Source organism: Benincasa hispida, chromosome 1, assembly GCF_009727055.1.
Source record: "Benincasa hispida cultivar B227 chromosome 1, ASM972705v1, whole genome shotgun sequence".
In the NCBI taxonomy this organism is placed as follows: Eukaryota; Viridiplantae; Streptophyta; class Magnoliopsida; order Cucurbitales; family Cucurbitaceae; genus Benincasa; species Benincasa hispida.
Genome location: NC_052349.1, coordinates 39,931,945 through 39,952,373, shown reverse-complemented (window position 1 = coordinate 39,952,373; position 20,429 = coordinate 39,931,945). Strand labels below are relative to the sequence as shown.

Genomic DNA, 20,429 nt, shown 5'->3' with positions numbered 1-20,429 from the left:
TTTTTGTCTTTTATTTTGAGTTACTGCAGCTTTGAACATTTTGATATTAAGGAGGGTCTTAAATGCTAATGGCCTTAGCACATAAAGGTTATCTTTGAGATTTGCATAACAAATTTGAACACCATACTTGTAAATAAACACTTTATTCACAATAAAACTCAAAGTATAGTTTTGTTCTAATAAACACTTTACCGAAATCAAGTTCTTTTTCAAATAAAGAACTTCATACACATTGTCTATTAATAAGTAAGATTTATGTAAAATCAACCGAAGCCCTCCCACTTCCACAGTCTAGACGAGAGCCCATCCACCTGCCGCCAGGAATTTATTCCCTTAAAAGAAGAACAAACATGATTAGTGGCGCCCAAATCTACTATCCAGGCAGAATCATCATTCTCCATTAAACAAGTTTCCAGAACGAGTAAATCATTTTACCTTGTTTGGCTTTCTTCTTTTCTGTCAAATAATGTCCCTCTCGGTTGCAATGCAAAAAGATTCCCTTAGCAACTTTGGCCTTCTTGCCCTTTTTGGGTAGCAATGGGATTAGCCTTCCCCAGACCTCTTCCCTTCTTCTTCTTCCACTTTTTGGTGCCCGAAGAAGAAGATGCAGATTTTGTTTCAGAGGTCGAATCTTTGTAGAACTTCTTTGAGAATGAGGCAACATTTGCCTCACCTTTTTGTTCCTTGACTTTCATTAAGAACTGGTATGTCTACAGCTCTTCAAGAGGGTGGTCAGGTTATAGTCAAGTTTGTTCATAACAACATTACTACGAAACTGGAGGAAACTCTCAGGTAGAGTCTTCAGTATGAAGCTAATGTGATAAGCTTCATCGATGACATACATGTTCATCTTTGCCACATTAAAGTAGATCATCATGTTCAGAACATGTTCATGAATAGAGGCCCCTTCTTTCAGGGCATTGAAGATGTACTTAAGAGCATTATAAAGGAGCTGTGTGGACGGTTGTCCAAACATGTCCCTTAATGAAACCATGATCTCACATGCTATGAACATGGGTTTGTGCTTCTTGGCCAAGACTTCAGACAAGCTGGCCAAAATATACGCTTTAACCTTTTAATTCACCTTGACTCATCTATCATATTCTAGGATGCTCCAGCATTGGGTAATTAAGGACACTCCTCAACAAGGACGAACCTCAGGTCATCGATTATTAGCACAGTGTTAATTGAGTTTTTCCAACAAGTGTAGTTTTTGCCAGTTAATTGATCAGGTTTTAGAAGCTTCAAAATAGTGCTAGTCATTTCAAAGTTTGCTGAGACCATACAAATTATTTATATTAGTTGTTAATGCATTACACAATTAAAACTAATCAATTTAGCAAAATTCTAATGTGCCTTAAATGACATCTATTTTCTAGTGATGCTTTAGTAGGTCAGGATAAAAGCCATCGTAGGGTGATTAGTTACTCCTTCATTGAATTGAGACATTCTGAACTAATAATTACAACAGAATAACCTTATTCCTATAGTGATTAGTCATCATTGTTCAGTTCAAAAATCATTAAATTACGTAACAATTTCTTATAAGTGTAACTCTTTAGTTTAGATTCTAGAGTTTCACCCCAACGAGCCAACCGTAGGAAAAAATTGATTGGGGCAAAAACTAAAGAAATCCCATCCATTTCTAAAGTTTGAGTAAAAATTCATGTAATCACCATCTGTATAGGGGATGCAAGAAAAGGTGCCTCAAGGCCAAACATGAAAGTTAACTACAAACTAATGAAAGAGATCATAGGATGTGTTGACACACGTCCCTCTCACACTTACTATAAACACTCTCTCCATTCACCTTGTTATTGACCTATGAAAACACCATCCATAAGGGGACACAAGTAAAAGTGCCTCGAGGCCGAGCATAGATCTCACAGTGAGAAATTTTAGGGAGAAACATGAAAGGAAATTGAAGTATCATATACATCATTTCCCTCCCACTGAGTGTTTTACCTAAGGTTAATTAACTTAGAAAAAACCCGGCTAATAATTTTTATTAAGTGATTGTTAACTTTTCCCAATGTAATAATTACATTGGATAGTTTAATAATGTTGATTTATGTTTTTAAAATACTTTAACAAACTTTATTCACTCCATTTTCGTCTGCTTAAAAACCTCAGTCTAGACAGAACCTTCCTTAGACAAAGGTCCCCTATAGATAAATTTCTTATAAATTTAATCTTTTATTCGAATCCATTTTAATCCTATTAAACGAAATTAAAACATTAAACCTATTTCTAATCATATTAGAAATATTGTGAACATAGGTCTAAAATGAAATCAATTTTGAACTATTTAAAATCAATTTTAACCTATGTTTGCATGCAACTCTTCATTATATATTTTAATTATAATTTCATTAACTTATAACAATTATAAAGATTAATGAAACAGTTAAAACCTATACATACATCTAATGACATACTTTTTAAAAAAATATAACAATTATATTTTTATTAAAGTGGCGTCATGCTTCATGCATTCCAGTTTCATTACTACATAAATAATATATATATAAGAAAGTAATGAAAATAAAATAATAACATCCATTCATCCATACTATATATTATAACACTTATAATATAAATGATGCATGGACATGCTATCATATCATATAACTATTATATAAACAATGCATGATCATGTTTTTCATTAATAATTTAACTCTTATATAATATTAATGAAACTATATTAAACATGGATTTATAATATAACTCTTATATTAGAAATACATGAGCATGCTAATAATTCATACAACTATATAACGCTTATATTAAATAAGGTGCATGAATAATGTTTATCCTAAGTGGGATTTTCAAATAAAAACTATAATGGCAACATTATGTGACATATATTTAATTTGACCATACATCAAATGCAAAATTAAATTAAGTAGCAAATTGGACTGAATTTTGGCACCTCTGACAAATTAGTTAAATTAATGTAACTAATTTATATTAATCTAATCAATAAAAGAAAATAAAAACGGCTTCAAAAAACCAAAACCAAGCTCAAACCCACGACCTCACGCACACCTTCTGTTGGGAGTGGTGTCCTAATTCTCCCAGAGTCGCGTAATTTGTAAACATTCTACACATTATTATGAATAAAATAAGAGTTATTTTATTGCATTTACTCATATCCAATAAACAAAGATCCATGGTTATTGTATGTACACTTAAGCATGTATATGAGATATACAAGTGAATCATGTCTTAAGTGATAACCTAAAAAGGTCTTTAGTATACGGATTAAGGAAGGATACCTTATCCTGGTGACACTACGGATACGACCCGTTTTGTAGAGGTTTACAAGTATTGTGAACTACTACAGATGGTCTGGTTCTAACCATTCATGTGGAGTCATGCGAGTGGGGGTGTCCTATACAAAGAGTTTGTATAAGACCGGACCACGAGATGATTAGTCTCTTTATACAACACTGTTAATACTTGGGACTTACATCTCACCTAAACAACCATAGTGACATGACCCTAATCTTGAGTGTTTTGGGAACTCCTGTCTTTGAGGGCAGTCCTTTGATTAGTATGGCTGAGAGTGGCCAGATTTTCAACTCAACAAGCCTATCTTATTGAGGATTTGTCTAATTGGGGAGCTAAGAACTCAGTTACACAAGATGAAATTCACTCCTTCCCCGCAGCAGGGGTAAGTAGATAGATTATTCTCTTAAGGGTTGATTATGGGTCTTGAACATAGTGGCCACAATCTCTCTTTTGAAGAGAGGACTCAGTCATAGTAAGATTATGACTTATGTTCATTAGAGAAGTCAGTGGTACTTAAGGAGTCAGATATAACTATAGGGGCAAAACAGTAAATTGGCCCAGCTGTACTTACGAGCGATCTGTGAAGGGTTATTGCACTGTTGATTGGTTGATATAGACACAAAATATATCTGTAGTGAGAAGAGTGCAATTGTCGGTTTTTAATGGAGTGCCCAACAGTTAACGGATGATGGATCCTGTGACTAAAGAGTTTAGTCAGTTATTCACATACCGTTGGAGCTTTAAGCTACAGGTCTATAAGGTTCCCTTGGTAGCTCAATGGATTCAAGTTGAGAATCAGTTATTGGGGTTAATTTGAAATGTTCAAATTGACAAGAGGAAATTCAATTATATATGATATAACTGGTGTGATGTATGAGATACATCAAGTGGAGGATTAATGTAAATATTATTTACATTAAGTACCATAAAATAGAAAAAGAACTATGGTTTATATGTTTCATAAGATGAAATATTAAAACTATTGGTTATAAATATAATATGATAAGTTGATTATCATATTTATTTATAATAATATTAATTATTTGATAATTATTTCTTTTTCTCTAATAACCGATTGAGTGGGAGGTTATTGGTGATTTTATGGTAACCGTAAGATAAAATGAAAAATGTTTTCTTAAAATTAGAGTTACTCAATGCGGAAAAAACTCACGGAGAAGCTATCAAGTGAAAGTGTTTCACTAAGTGATAGCTAGTAGAGAGACTAAACGATCGTGGAGTTTAACTATCCGATAGTTCACTCAGTTGGTCGTAGCTAAATGATTGTCTGGCTTTGTCTATATGATAAGCTGCCATCTTCTACACAATTGAGTATTTCGTCTATATGATAGACACTTCCTATCTCCCACTTACTCAATCGTCTACAAAATTGTTGTTCCTCCAGTCTTTTCCTCTAACCAAGTTCATACAGAGCTCACAACTCCTAGATTCTCACACCAAGAATACCAAGGTAACCATTGTTGTGGTGTCCTCACTCAACTCGATTGATTTCGAGGTTCTGGAGGTCGTTCGTTGGGTTCGTGATCATTGTGTTCGCTGTGTTCGTGCTGTTAATCATGCTGTGCACTGGTCATTGTGTTCAGTTTGCTGTGTTGTGAATGCTTATAGATTGTTCGAGGGAATTTGAAGAATGGTTCTCCAAAGGTACGCATACTCTATCCCTTGACATTTTTGAAAGCATGTTGTAATTTCGTTTTGTGCATGACCTATTAGTTTCCGTTCTTGTATTGTAATTGTGTATGTTATATTTTGAATGGAATTTGGGACGATCCTTCCGCTGCTCATGGAAATCCTCATGTCTGATTTTCTTCACCTTCAACATCGAAGCACTGCAACATTGTACCCTAGCGTTGCGATGCTACATAAATGATTTTCATTTCACTACGTGTCGGAGTGTCAAGAAGCTAGGGTACAACATCTTTATTAGCCTCATAATCTAAGATAATGAAGTCTGCAGGTAGAATGAATCTGTCTATTGTTACCAAGACATCTTTTAATTTCCCTTCAGGGTGCACCAAAGATCTATCTGTGAGTTGAAGAGTCACCATTATGGGTGTTAGCTGTCCCACATTCAATCTTTTGAAGATTGAAAGGGGCATTAAGTTGATGCTTGCCCCAAGATTGCATAATGCTTGACCAATATAGATTCCTCCTATTGAGCAAGTTATTGTGAAACTGCTTGGGTCACGCATTTTTTGTGGGATTATAATGTTGGATTCTTGTGTTAATGCCATCATGGTGAATCTTCCCGTGCTTCTCTTCTTCCAGACAATGTCCTTAAAAATTTTTGCATACATCAGCATCTGCTCTATCGCTTCTATAAATGGTTATTGATGTGCAATTGTTTCAATATTTCTAAGAAGCATTGATACTGACCTTCATCGTTATGTTTCTTTTTCCGTCTTTGAGGAAATGAAGGTAGCTGTACTTTCAATGTTTCATGGTCTGGAGGCTTAGCGGTGATCGAATCTTCTGGTTCCCTAGTTTCGGACTCCTTTGATTCAGTCTGCACTAGAGGTTTCTTTGATTCAATTGTAGGTTGCTCCTTTGATTCGGTCTTGTGAGGCTCCTTTCTGACTTTTATCGCCACCTTTCCACTACTTAAGTTGATTTCTTGGTAGTGTTCTTTCCCTATATTACCTGGATTACGTGGAAGCTCGGTTGAGCTAGGCAATGTCCCTTGGGGTCTGTTTTTTAGCTCTCCTACAATTTGTCCCATTTGAATATCCAAATTGCGGATGGATGTAGCTTGGTTTTGAAGGACTATTTCATTTTTTTCGATGTATTGCTTCAACAATTTTTCCAGGGATGATGAGGATGGTGTTTGAGAGCTGCTAGCTTGCTGTTGTCCATTAGTTCTATGGAAAAATCTTGGTCGTCCCTCTCTCTGAGCCACAGGTTGATTACGTTGTTGTTGGTTGTTCTTCCAAGAAAAATTAGGGTGATTTCGCACCCCGGGTTGTAAGTATTTGAAAAAGGATTGTTTTTCACAAAGTAAACTGATTGAGGATTTCGTGGGCATTCCTTAAAAGAATGTGATTCTTCAAATACAACACAGCTGGTGCTTGTTTGCTCTATCGCATTGACTTGCCCATTACGAGTTCCTGAATTGTTTATTGCGATGCCTTGCAACAAGTTTATCATCGCATTCATCTGATTTTGTAATGATGCGATGGCACCATTACTCGTATTACCTTCTCTGGGCTTTGTTCTTTGATTGCTTTCTTGCCAATCTTTGTGATTTTTTTAGATGCGATCAAGAATATTCTTTACTTCATCATATGTTTTGTCCAAAAGACTGATAACAGGTAGAAATACACGTTATTACAGCTCAAATAAGTAAAACAATGAGAGAATGCGACGTAAAAAATAAACAATATCATGTCCAAAAGTGTTAAACTGAGAAAATTGCGATCGCATGCACTCATCGCATAAAAGCAGTTAATTTACTTTTTGCACAGGAAAAATCCATTGGTGCAAATAAAATTGCAATCAAAGGAATTAGGCGTCTGCGCGCATGAAAGATTACGATCGCAAAGTCATGCGATCATATGCGATCGTGAGGAGTCGCTCAAAAAGGTGGCCGCATAAAGACTGCGCATCAAGGTGACGACATGATAAATCATGATGGGACGGAAAGCTGATGACAGTCGAATCTGAATTTAGTTGACAAGCCGTTAAAGCCATACTGTAGCAAGTACACTAAACTTTTTATGACCATTAATCAGTGCATCAGAGTAAGAGATTTAATGACCGCCCATCATTGAAATCATTAGAGAGAAAGGCTGCTTCACCTTGAGCTCTATAAATACAAAAAGCCACCATTGTAACGGGGGATGAACATATAGAATAGAGAATAGGTTAAAGAGTCGTTAATCTGTTCACGTACATATTCATACTTAGATTTAAAGGACGGAGACGAGCAAAGAGACGAAGAAGCCAAGAGATCAATCCCGGATAGATCGAGATACTGCCGAAAAGCGCTACAAAGGGAGTGAGGGCTAACACTTGTGAGAGCAAGAATATTCATCTAGACAGAGTTGGAGTAGAAAAGACAGTGTAAAAGGCCACGGGAAGCAAGACATTGCTTACCGGGTTTCTTATCTCTAAATTTCATTGTTATTTTGTATTAAGCACTTTATTTATAGAAAATGGAAATCTCATTTCAATCTATGTTCAATCTCTCCACATTTCACATGTGTAGCTAAATTTTCGAATGGGTTGAGAAGTACTTAGCTAGCATGACCTAAGATTTACATTTTATGCGATCATCTTGCCTTATGTATGCGTCATTCACCCTTTAAAGATGCTTGGGAGAGTAGTTTAAAGTTAGAATCTAGGCTTGAGAGAGTCATATTAGAACCGCATAAGCAAAAGATAGAAACTTAGACATAAGTTCTATTGCTATTAACACATCACATGCACCCTAGAAATAGGATATGATAGTATGTGGTCACCTTGTTTATGTGTGCATCACTCTTCATTGCGTAGACAAGAATAGAGGCTTAGACATAAGTCCTATCTACATTTTCGTATACATCGCATGCATTCTAGAAATAGGAATTATGGCATTTTCATTGAGAGATGACATGTTGTTTTTTGTGTGTAGTATGATCGCATAACTTGTACGTAATCTTAGGAAGTGTTAGCTAAACCCCTTCTCAACTTGTTCATCGATACTCATTATAACTCTCGATTTCATCAACTCTTCGTTCGAACTCTGTCGCATAGGAAATTTTCTTAATCAAAACACCATCCAACTTATTTGTTTTCACCACCGCAAGAGAATCAAAGTAACTGTCGCATATTTACTCAGTAGTCCCTGTGTTCGACCCTGGACTTACCAAGAAATCTAGTGAGGCTTATGCATGTGCAACACATAATACATTACCACAAACTCACACCATAATCGCATCACAATTTACAATGCATCAAAGACCTTCTGTTGTTGCCGCATTGGCAGCTATCTGCGATGCAGAGTTGAGTCCATGATAGAAAACTCCATTTGGAGGCAATCCGGCAATCCATTGTGTGGGCAGTCGCGTACTAGTCTCTTGAATCTCGCCCATGCATCACTGAGCGATTCATCTTCTTCTTGTTCAAAATTGGTGGTCATTTTCCACCTTCTGACATTTTCTGTGGGAGGAAAATACTTCTTCATAAACTTCTCCCCAACTTGTTCCCATGATGTTATCTCTCCTGGTTCGAGAGAGTATGCTCATTTTCTTGCTTCATCGCATAGTGAAAATGGAAATAACGTGAGTCGAACCTCTTTTGGGGAAATATTAAGGAACACAAAAGTGTTGAAAATTTCAATGAAGCTTCGTAGATGGGCGTGCGGATCTTCACCATGCCATCCTCCAAACTGTTCTGCTGTTTGTATCATTTGTAACATTACTGGCTTCATCTCGAACCTTGATCCATCAAATGCTGGTCTCATGATTCCTGGGGAGAAATCATACAAGTTTGGTGATGCATAGTCCCGGATGAGTCTATTGCGATCATTTGCCAGTAGGATAGGATTTGTCATCATGTTGTTTTCATTCGCTACTCGTTCTTCAGGTTGTTCAACCATTCTACGAAATCTTCTTTGCCACTTATTGTTACGCAAAATTTGATGATGCGATGATATGCGATACTACTTCTAGATGTATGCGTTATTAATGAAATACTTGTAGTATGCTATGCGTTGTCACAAGTTTCCTTGCGTTAAAACCAAGTACAATTCCACCGCAATTTTCTCGGAGTAAATCGAGGTCGAACACAGGGATTGCATAGTTAATGCGTTATGTTCGTGATATATACGACCGGGGGTTTTTCAATTAATAAAATATTGTTTTATACAGGAATTTAAAATTGCCGTAAAGTAAAATATGCGGTAAAGTAAAGTTGCGGTAATACAATAAAAGTGCATAAAAGTAAACCTAAGCTAATATGATACAAGATACAGGATACTGATATATGATACTGAGATTGAGATTGACTGCGAAGATTATACAAAGGGTCGTGTTATGTGGTGGCAAGTCTTTATGTATGAAACAGAGATAGAAAGGGTAATTAATATAAACATCGTAAGTTCATTAATTGCGTTAAAGATATAACTACGGTTCCGTTTTCCCTTGGCGTACACCTCTCAGTGATCGGTCGTGTTCCCACATCTCTGTGGTGAAACAGGGATGAACGTGATGAACGCAAGGTTGCTTCCATCTCTGGAAGTACTTCTCGCTTTAGTTAACGCATTCTTCTAACCTTCTCTCGACAGGCAGAATGGCATCTTCACTTCTGCTCTCACAGGTGATGATGCCGTCTAGCATGCTTTAGCTAAACATATTTATTTCTTTAGCACAGATTAATTTACTTGTTTAATTCATTCTAATTACCAAGGGATTAAGAAAACATCATGGAGAAAGCGATTAATGGAGGAATGGAAATAGACAGAAAGATGGAGATAAAAATGATCATGACATTCAATACTAATATTTAGCGTCTAATACATGGTGTGAATGATGGAGATTAAGAAGATGAATATAATTGATGATAAGAGATAAAAACAAATACAGAAAAGTGCCAACGTCTTGACATAGATCTGGATGATGGATTTTCTTGCCGGCGAATGGAGTGAATGGAAGGAAAAGCTTCCCTCTCAGGTTTGCTCGTCCGGTGGAAGTGACCTTGGTACAAACCTTTATGGCGAGGATAGAAAGGATTTTCCCTGAGACTCACCTCTCGGCCTTGTCTCTTAAATCTTCCCGAATATTCTCCGATCAGCACTCAGACCAGTCTCTCTCTCAATATACAAATAACAAAATATGCTCCTATTAAGTATATTTTCTCATAGAATTTCAGAGGCTATTTATAGGCTCAGCTTTGACTTTCTGTAGTGTGAACCCCACTTTATTGTTATAGCAATTCCGAAAATGGTGGAGTGAATATTCTTTCTGTTACACGATCAATCCCATCAGAAATGCACAACGGTCAGCTGTACACGTGTCTCAATCCTCCGCAATTGTGTTGCTCTTTTGCATCTTCGATCGTTTGCTCGCATGCGGTGTTGTTTTTTATTACCGCATGCGGTTGAAGTTGTGTTGATCGCAAAGCTCCTGATCGATTGTTGCCTGCGCCGTCATTATGTTGATCATCTATTAATTCCTGAATGATTGGCGCAATGCGACGTAGATGCGTTGATCTTTTTCTCTTGAGCCATGAACGCATACGGTGACTTGATTTCCTGCAAAACAGAATTGAAATATTTTTTTCTACCATTGCGATGGTGTCAGTGGGTGTATTGACGACAATTTATAATTCTTGCATTTCTTAGCCAATTTCCATACAATTAACGCAACTTTCCTTTCTTTTGGCCGTAATATCTAAATAAAGCAGTATAAATAACTTGTATTTCTACAAGTTATCACTTACGTCGAAGGAGACACAAGAGACATCAAAGCACAATTGTTAGCCATTATGTCCTATTTATAGTCTATGAAGGGTTCCACGGTGTTTGAAATGACGAGGTCACCCACTCAACAGATAGACCACGATGCCACTAGTTCACCCATCCCTCCTATATCTCAGTCACCCACCCTACCTCTACCTAGTCACCCACACAGTTTCTACCTAGGTCACCAATCTCACCCCTACCTCGGTCACCCATCCAACCTCTACCTAGGTCACTCACCCCACCTCTACCATGGACATCTACCTCACTTGTAAAGCTCGATACATCCACCTCATCTATTCATCTTCCACTTGCAAAGCCTGATACGACGGCCTCACCTATCACTCTTCCACCCACAGAGCCAGATATCACATCCTCATTTATTTCTCACCCCGATACCTTTACCGCTACCATATCCACTATCCTTATACCTTCCAGATACAAGTAGAGAGGACATTGGATCTCTACTTTCTGAGAAACAATGTTTGCTGAAGTCAACCTCTATCGCACAATCTGACACCACACATCTCGATCCACTGGTATGATCCTTCTGTGATAGGAAAATCTCCTTCCGTATATTTGTTATTCGACATGTTCATCATTTTTTGATATTTATGTAGGTTATGGTCGAAAGTCGAAAAACCACTCATAAGAGAAAGGGTGTTGACAAGTAAACACCTCCGGTCAAACCAACGAAGTAAATAACGAAATAGAAGGAAAGTAAGGTACAATTTCCTTTGGACAAACGATCGATTAAGTACCTTCTCCTTGAGTACTTACAACATTGTTTAAAGCGACTGGAGGGAGAAACCTCATTTTGATTTCATCATTGGTAGAAATGGAGCACAAACAAATGAAGGAAGGAACCTAGTCGTTTAAATCAGATCTCCATTTTGGTACAACAAGAAAGAGTTTACTAATTCAACTTGGCATAAGAGGTTCCACCTTTTGTATTTACAGAAATGATGAATTGGATTGCCGATAAAAATATAGACTATGAGGTTCGAGAAAATGCATTTTAGCCATTATCCAAGTCATTCTAATTACCACACATCCTTTCATTGCATGATAAATCAATGCATCAACGGTAATGAATCGAACACAAACAACCGGCCTCTATTAATGAACATCCAATGTTCACCGATGTTTGTTGTCGTATACATAATGAACCCCTCTTTCCTAACATATACCTTATTATGGATGAAGGCCTTAAATCTTTTGTTTCAGTTTGTAAAAGATAAATTTTACAGCCAATCGAACATGTGCATGAACAAGTTCACCATCCTGCCAATTGGAATAATGGTAACCATTTACTGCACTTGTGAATAAGACTATGTGGTTGAATATTACATGTTTTTAATGTTGAATTCGCTGTGTAGAATCACTTTAATGCTGGAGATGGAGTATATAAACAGATTAAGAGCAAGTCGATATTGCACGCTACCTTAGTATGAGAGGAAGAAGAAATGTATAAGGATTACGTCATAGGTAAATTTGATGCCAAGTGGGCAGATGTGGATTTTATGTATACAACAACAAACATCGGTGAACATTGGATGTTGATTAATAGAGGCTGGTTGTTTGTGTTCGATTCATTACCGTTGATGCATTGATTTATCATGCAATGAAAGGACGTGTGGATGCGATGATCATGCAAGTTTTCCTAACAAAGCCCAAGTATAAGCCTTCTTAGGGTCCTGGTAAGTCCAGGGGTGAACGCAGGGATTACTAAATAGATATGTGATGGTCTCTCTGATCCTATTGCGATGGTGATGAAGAAGTAAATGGTGATTTAACTTAGATTTTCTAATGCGATAAAATTAAATGCCCAGTGATGAAAGGGTGGTATTATAACCAGTATGTGATGAAGGGGTTGAGAAGAGATTTAGCTAGCATTTATTAAGATTTTGTACAAGTCATGCGATTAAGCTATACACAACTATTAAACACTACATTTCTCAATGCATAATGCCACATTTCCTATTTCTAGGATGCATGCAATGTAGCAGATAGAACTTATTTCTAAGTCTCTACTTTTGCTTATGCGATCTAATCCGACTCTCTCAAGCCTAAATTCTGTCAGACTACTCTCTCAAGTACTCCAAATGATGAATGAAGCATACATAAGACAAGATGATCGCATAAAGTGCATAGCTTAAGTCATGCTAACTAAGTACTTCGCAACCCATTCACAAATTTAGTTACTCATGCATGGTATGGAGAGACTGATCATAAATTAAAATGAAGTTTCCATTTTTGCAAATAAAGTGTTTGAGTACAAAATAATAAATGGTGTAAGAAGTATCAAGCTGGATAAGCAATGACTTGCTTCCTCTGGCTTTTTACACTACTTTTATCACTTCAATTCTTTCCCAAGATACACTCTTGCTCTCGCAAGGGTTTGGTGTCTCTTCCCCATGCTATTTTCGGTAGTCTCTCGACCTCTCCGAAAATTAATTTCTTCTCAAGAATTCCCTTCCCTCGGCTTTGCCTCGCCTCCTCGCGTCCTTTTTCTGGTTTGGTAGCATTGGATATTTATAGACTTCTAGACAAAGAAGTTCTTCTCACTAATGATTGCATGGATGGGCATCATTAATTTCCATACCCTGTTGCGTCGTCTAATAGTCACCGGAAGTTCAATGAATTTGAAATGGTATGGTCTTCAACGGCCGTCAACTGCATTTCTGATTTGACTATTATTAGTTTTACGTTTCATCATGTTTCATTACATTAGGCTACCGCCTTTATGTAAAGTCATCATGCAATCATCTTTGAGGTACCCATGGATCGCAAACTCAAACGCGTCATCGCATTCTTCCCTTGGATCGCAAACTCAAACTGCGTCATCGCATTGTACTTGCACAAAATAACGCAATTTAACTATTTTTATGCGATGAATGTTAGTGATTGCAATTTTCTTTTAGTTGTCCCATTCAATGCCTATTTTACCATCTCTTTCTCCCATTGTTTAATAATTTAAGCTTTAATAACTTGTATTTCTACTAGTTATCAACCATCCATCACATCAAAGAAGAAGTTGGAGTTTTGGCTTGAACAATTAACTTACACCCTACCATTGCTCCTTCATTATTGCGACTTCAAAGGAAACCGGACCTAGAAATATTCCGTTGAAAAAAATCTCGACCTACTACTATAAACATATAGCACGGGTCTCTTGATTGTGGAATATTTGTAATCAAATTCTTAGAGCAGTTGGTGACGGGTAGTGATCCTTCTATAATCACTCGGGAGAAGATGAGTGATTATAGGATGCAGTTGCCAAGTCAGTTGTGGGCAAACACTCCATATTATTGATGTATATAAAATGTCAGTGTAATTTTACATGTGATTAACATAAAATATCAGTGTAATTTTACTAACATATCGTATACATATATAAACATGTTAAGTAACTTTACTAGAGAGAGCGTGATTAGCGAGAGCGACAATAAGAGAGAACGAGACAATTACAAAACAAGTCATAAAGAGATATAAACATGTTAAGTAACTTTACTAGAGATAGTGAGATTAGCGAGAGTGACAATAAGAGAGAGTGAGACAATTATAGAACGAGTCATCAAGAGATGCAAGACGTTAAGTAACTTTACTATAGAGAGTGAGATTAGTGAGAACAACATTAAGAGAGAGCGAGACAATTACAGAACGAGTCATCAAGATATAGCAAGATGTTAAGTAACTTTATTATAGAGAGTGAGATTAGCAAGAGTGACACTAAGAGAGAGCGAGACAATTACAAAATGAGTCATAAAGAGAGATAGAAAGATATTATGTAACTTTACTATAGAAAATGAGATTAGTAAGAGTAACACAGTTTAAGAGTATACATTATTCTTGGAAAGTGGCACATACAATTTAAACACCCTAGACAATGGACATTTGTCTGTACATAGAGAATACAATGAGGATTAAAACTGGCAAATAGAAAATCAAACTCGACCACCATTTGAATCATTTCTACTATGTTCAGTATGTCGCTCAGATGTGAGCGGTTCATTGCAGTTTTGTCAATTATGCCCATAATTCCCACATCTACCACATTTTACTTGTCTGCAATGTTCACTTCTAGATAGTATTCTTTTTCTCTTTGTCGCCCTACCTGTGCCACTCTTCTAAGAGGATGAATATTCTTTTCTACATGTCCGGAGGTCTCTTCCATTCAGATGTGTGACCAAGCGAATTTACAGGCTCTACATAAGTAGCCATGAAGGAGTCACTGCTATAAAATTGACTACAAAGACTTCGGATGGGGATGTTTCATTCCTAAGCAGCCACAATTGCATGCAAACATGGGATATCGAGTGAGTCAAATTCCTCACATGTGCATTTCTTCGTATGAAGATTCACAATACCATCCAATCGATTGTCCCGCACATAGACCCTATAACAATCAATCGGCTCAACTTGATATCGTCTGCCCTTATCACACTCACTTGCTAATCAATTTTCACAATAGTCCGGTGTAACATTGTTCGACATGCCCAATAATTTCTCCATTCATAAAATCATGACTGGATGAGGCTTCTAACATGTTCCAATAAGCACATTATGGGCAGCTGTCGATATTCTTTAGTCAAAGAATTGAAACACTCCGTACTATTGGACGGCATGTTGTTGTATCTTCGTTCTGTTTGGTAAACATGTGTACACCTTTCAATGTCGATATCCTTCAAATATTTCGTTACAACACCATCTCAAAAACTATGAAGTTGATCCCATTGTGCTTGGAACTCTGACATGCATAATTCCTGGCTGCATCCTTGAACATCCCAACAATCGTACTATTCTTAAAGTTTGAAGTAATATATATTTTCTATGTGGTACGTGCACAATCCATGAAATTTCGTGGGGAAAACTGCACAAACGGCATTATCAATAGATACCCCCGATCGGATACGAACACCAAATTAGGGGGGTTCTTCAATGGCACACTTCAAATTTGACATAAACCATTTTCATGCTCGATCAGTTTCATTGTCCACTATGGCATATGCTAGTAGGTATACTTAGTTGTTACCTGATAACTTGTAGAAGTACAAGTTATTGTCTCTCAAAAGTTGGAACAATTAGGGTTTTTAATGATAAAATCTCACCATTCTTAGAGAAAATGCATGGAATTACTCAAACACTACTAAACTTATACAAAAGAATGTTTATTGCTGAAAGTTGCGTCACTAATGCATAATATTGTATGATTTCAACAAAGATTCTAAGTGTCGCAGACAACGTCAATGCATGGACATGTGTCGGAGGGATTTCAACACAACAAAGGTTCATTGACTTAGGCTATTTGTGTCAAATTACCACTTACAAGCATGGGCATCTGCAGCTGGCAGCGTCTGAAAAGTGTTTGAGTGTTAGGCGACTGACCAGGGTAAGGAATTTAATGTTGCCCCATCATTAAGCTGGTGAAGAACAACGTCTATAAATAGAAGAAATCCCACCAGAAGAAGGATGATCAACGCATTTGTATAATTCCAAAATTTAGAGACTTAGAGCTTTGCTACTGTGACAAGAACACAAAAAGGAAAAGATCCACCCCCATCGTTGATCAAGGAGTGAAAAAACTTAGCTCAAGCAAGAACTTTCTTCCATTTCTTCCACAAGTTGGTTGTACACGAATTTAAATTGACCCAAAGAGGACAAGAGATTGTACTCTACGGCTTGACTTTTTCTTTTCATCTCAATTCTATTCTCTTCATCTCATTTGATTAAGTATTGATATTGTAAAGACAATCTGGTTTTTTATGAATTCACATATTTGATCAACTACACTTTGCTACTGTTTATTTCTTGCAATATGTTAGATGCTTCTATAACTTCATGCAAAGTCCATTTCTAAACGCCTAAGCCAACATAATCACTTGGTAAAAGTTACTTTAGATTGAATTATTCGAGAGAATAAGCAAGCAAGCATTAAGTTAAAAATTCTTGGTACATCTAGAGATAGAACCACTAGTGTTTTATTACATTCTGTGATTAACACATGTATCCTAGAGATAAAAACTTGTGTGGCATTCACATTGAGAAGTGCTTAACAGAAAGTAAGCAAAATCCTAATGCATCTACACAGAGTTATAAACGAGCAAAGGCATTTCCATTTGCACCACATACTCGTAAGTGTATATTCCACTTAGATCAACACATACCACTTGCACTGAACAACATTTTCACACGAACCCCTATTTTTCCACTTGACCATTTTGCATCTTCTTGCATGCACACAGCAAACTTAATGTAGACAACACATTCAGCATTCACTTAGGACACATTCAGCATCAGTATGCCGCATCCAATAGTGTTACTAGAATAAGGTACCCAACCTTATTCATATACTATAGATCATTTTGACTATTTACTCGAACTTGATCCACTTGTATGTCTCCACATAAAGTATTTATATAATAGTCAAGGGACTTAGGTTTATTGGATTTCTAAAAAATAATATATTTAACAATAACTTTATTGAATTCTTAGAATAAGTTCTAATGTTTACAAACCACGAGTTTTAGGACATAAAACCCAACAGATTAGGCACAAAGGTTAGGCAAAGCACTTTGGGCCTGTAGAACTACCTACAAAACTTTAATAGGTATGTCTCCATACTCTTTGGTATTGAAAAAGCCTGTCACTTACCATTGGAGCTAGAGCACAAAGCTTTTTGAGCAATGAAAAAGCTGAACTTGAACCTGGAAGCCGCAGGCGAAAAACGTAAGTTTCAGCTCAATGAGCTTGATGAATGGCGGCTGAAAGTATACGAAAACAGCAAAATCTACAAGGAAAAGACTAAACGTTGGCATGACCAACGCATCAATACGAAAGAATTTTCTATTGGACAAAAAGTCTTATTATTCACTTACGATTCTGTTTGTTTCCAGAAAAATTGAAATCTAGGTGGTCAGGACCGTTTATCATTAAAACAATCTATCCACATGGAGCTGTTGAATTAACACGAGAAGATGGCACAAATGTGTTCAAAGTGAATGGGAAAAGGGTGAAGCCCTACTTTAAAGAAAGTTTAGAATGACAGAAGTCATCTCTTGAGTTATGCGAAGCCAACTGAGGCTCGTGTCGGAGCTTCCCTGCATTCAAATAGACACATATTCTAGGGATGCTTTTTCTACACTAACTCTTTTTGCATTTTGTATTCTATGTTTTCATTATTTGCGTTTTACTTTGTGCTATTTGTTAGCCTTTGCTTTGATTTATGGCCATTTGCTGAATTTATGCATTACAAATTTTAAAAAAATGTTAAATCAACTTGAAGAAGTTTGAATTGAAAGGGGGTAGGATTCTAATGTGCTGGACATAAGCCAACGCATAAACCAACAATCAGAAAGGACATCCCTCGAAAACATAAATCACTCGATTGCTTAGAAACCCTAGGCATGTCCTTTCATCTACGCAATTAATGACGATGTCAGGCACCGCCTGACGTCACTTCACATTCCCCCCAACAGCCTATAAAAAGAAACCCCCCCTAACCTTCTGTCTTCTTATTTCTTTACTTTCATTCCTTCTTGAGCTCTCGAAGCCCTCGTCGTCCGTTCAAACCAGGCATTTCAGTCAGCATTTCGGTCATCTACCTCAGCCACGATGTCAAATGTTTTAGATAGCTAGAACCAATCGCTGAGCTTCGAAGGAGATTCACCGGTAAGCTCTTTCTTTTCTTCTTCTATTTCCATGTTGCCTCCCCCATCCCCTTGCCCAGCCTCGAAAGCCCTTTTTTCGCCAAACCTTCGCGCAACGGTTTGTCTTTCGTCTCAGCCGAAATCCTCTAAAACCTTCCAAAAACCTCAACCCTCTAAAACCTCCCACAAACCTAAAACCACCACCAAACCTAAACCTAAAACTTCTACCAAGCCGAAGCGACAGGTGGCAACTATGCACCCTTCAACCTCTGTGTCTATCGCCAAACCCTATAGATAACCCACACCACCACCAGTTATACCAAACATCAATCCGGTGGTTGCGACGCATGACCCTACCCCAGACCACCTTCGCATTGCTCCATCACCTGACGTGCGTCCCCTTACCTTTCTTTCTATCTAACCCTTAACCACAATCTTCCCCACCAAAACGGAACCATCCAGCCAACCCATTCAACCCACCTCACTCATCATCATATCATCCCCTAAGTCACCGCATACCCCGTCTGGCACCCCACCGACCACACCACCTAAACCAAGCTCTGACAGTCCTGCGTTAGAGTGCGATAGTGTTGATCTTGTGGAGCTAGCTCGAAAAGACGAGCAAGAAGTCTTTAGGGCGATTTTAGCGAGCCTAAACCGAGGACAATTCGATGTGGATCAAATGATGCATTCTGACCCAACCAATGCATCACTCAAAGTTGAGGATGAGGCGAAGCGATATGCGATGATGCTCGAAGTTGAGTTAAAAGAAGAAGAAAATGAAGAGAGAGAAAGAGAGGTTGGCCTAGACGTATCACAACCTCAACAAATCGATGCGGATGAAAGGCCATCAAAAAGAAAAAGAAAGTTAATTTTGGAGGATGATGAAGAAGAGCGTCTTGCACCTGGACCTAAAGGTGCAACACATGAGGCAAACTCTGACTCGAAAACCATGGAAAGGGAATTGGAGAGGTATAGGCATGCACTCAAGGGTAGAGGAAGCTTGCCTTTCAAAGAGAATTAGAAAATGAGCTAAGAGAGCTTGCGTGAGAAGCTAGAATGAATGAAGCAGGGAAATGTAAGGTTACAGTTGCGTCACCTAAGAAGACTAAGGGGAGGAAGCGTCAGTTCAATGACATCCTTACAAAGAAAAGTTTCTTCCTTGAATGCAACCCATTGCCTGCTTATATAACAGACACTGTGGATGCAATGGGCTGGCGTCAGCTTTGTGTTGAGCCCATAAGGATTTGGCCCAACCTTGTTCGCCGCTTCTACAGTAGTGAGTTTGATGAAGAAAGAAACACAACACTTGTAGATGATATCTTGGTGCACTTCTCTACTAACAAAATCAACGAAATGTTCAATATTGAGAGTAATCCAGACGCATAAGGGAATAGCATCTTGGAGCAACCAACTCTCAGCCATTTAGAAGATGCATTAAGAGTGGTGGCCAAACCTGGAAGCACTTGAAAAATTTCAAGAAGTGGAATGATGATTTTAGCTTCCAGGAACCTCATATCGGATGCAAACCTATGGTTGTATTTGATTAAGAACCGTATCATGCCAACAATGCATGATGAAACGATTTCAAGAGAACGCATCCTGGCCATCTACTGCATCATGCAGCGCATCCCCCTAAACATAGGAAGGATAATCGTGGATCAGATCAAGGCCATCAAAGCAAAACCATGCAACCAACTTTACATCCCTTGGCTGATATGCACGCTATGTGAACGTGGGGGCATCCCTCTGGGGGATGAATATGAGGAGATTGATGGTCTCATGGACATTAAATTAATCAGGCGTGTACTTCGCGGTTCGCCAAATCAACCTGCCCTACCTTCTAAGACTGCGGCAGCAAGACCTCGCTCCTCCCAATGCACCCCAAAAGAAGACGCGTCCAGATTATTGAACACAGCGATGATGCTTCAGAAGATGAACAAGGATCTAAAGCGGAGCATGCGTTGACAGAAGAAGAAGTGCGGTCAGACTTGAACCTTCCTCTTCCAAACTCACCCTTGGCCTCGCAAGAA

At 37.8% G+C, this 20,429-nt stretch overlaps 1 protein-coding gene and 1 pseudogene across 1 annotated transcript; one reads left to right on the top strand and one right to left on the bottom strand.

Moving 5' to 3' along the window:
* Positions 1–5,216: 5,216 nt before the first annotated feature.
* Positions 5,217–6,031, bottom strand: LOC120077330. Its single transcript, XM_039031213.1, has 2 exons — positions 5,689–6,031; positions 5,217–5,629 (listed from the first exon to the last, which is right to left on the bottom strand). Exons 1-2 carry the CDS (start codon positions 6,029–6,031, stop codon positions 5,217–5,219), a joined length of 756 nt encoding a protein of 251 aa, XP_038887141.1.
* Positions 6,032–8,333: 2,302 nt separating this feature from the next.
* On the top strand, positions 8,334–8,446 carry LOC120070406 (annotated as a pseudogene).
* The last annotated feature ends 11,983 nt before the right edge of the window (positions 8,447–20,429 follow it).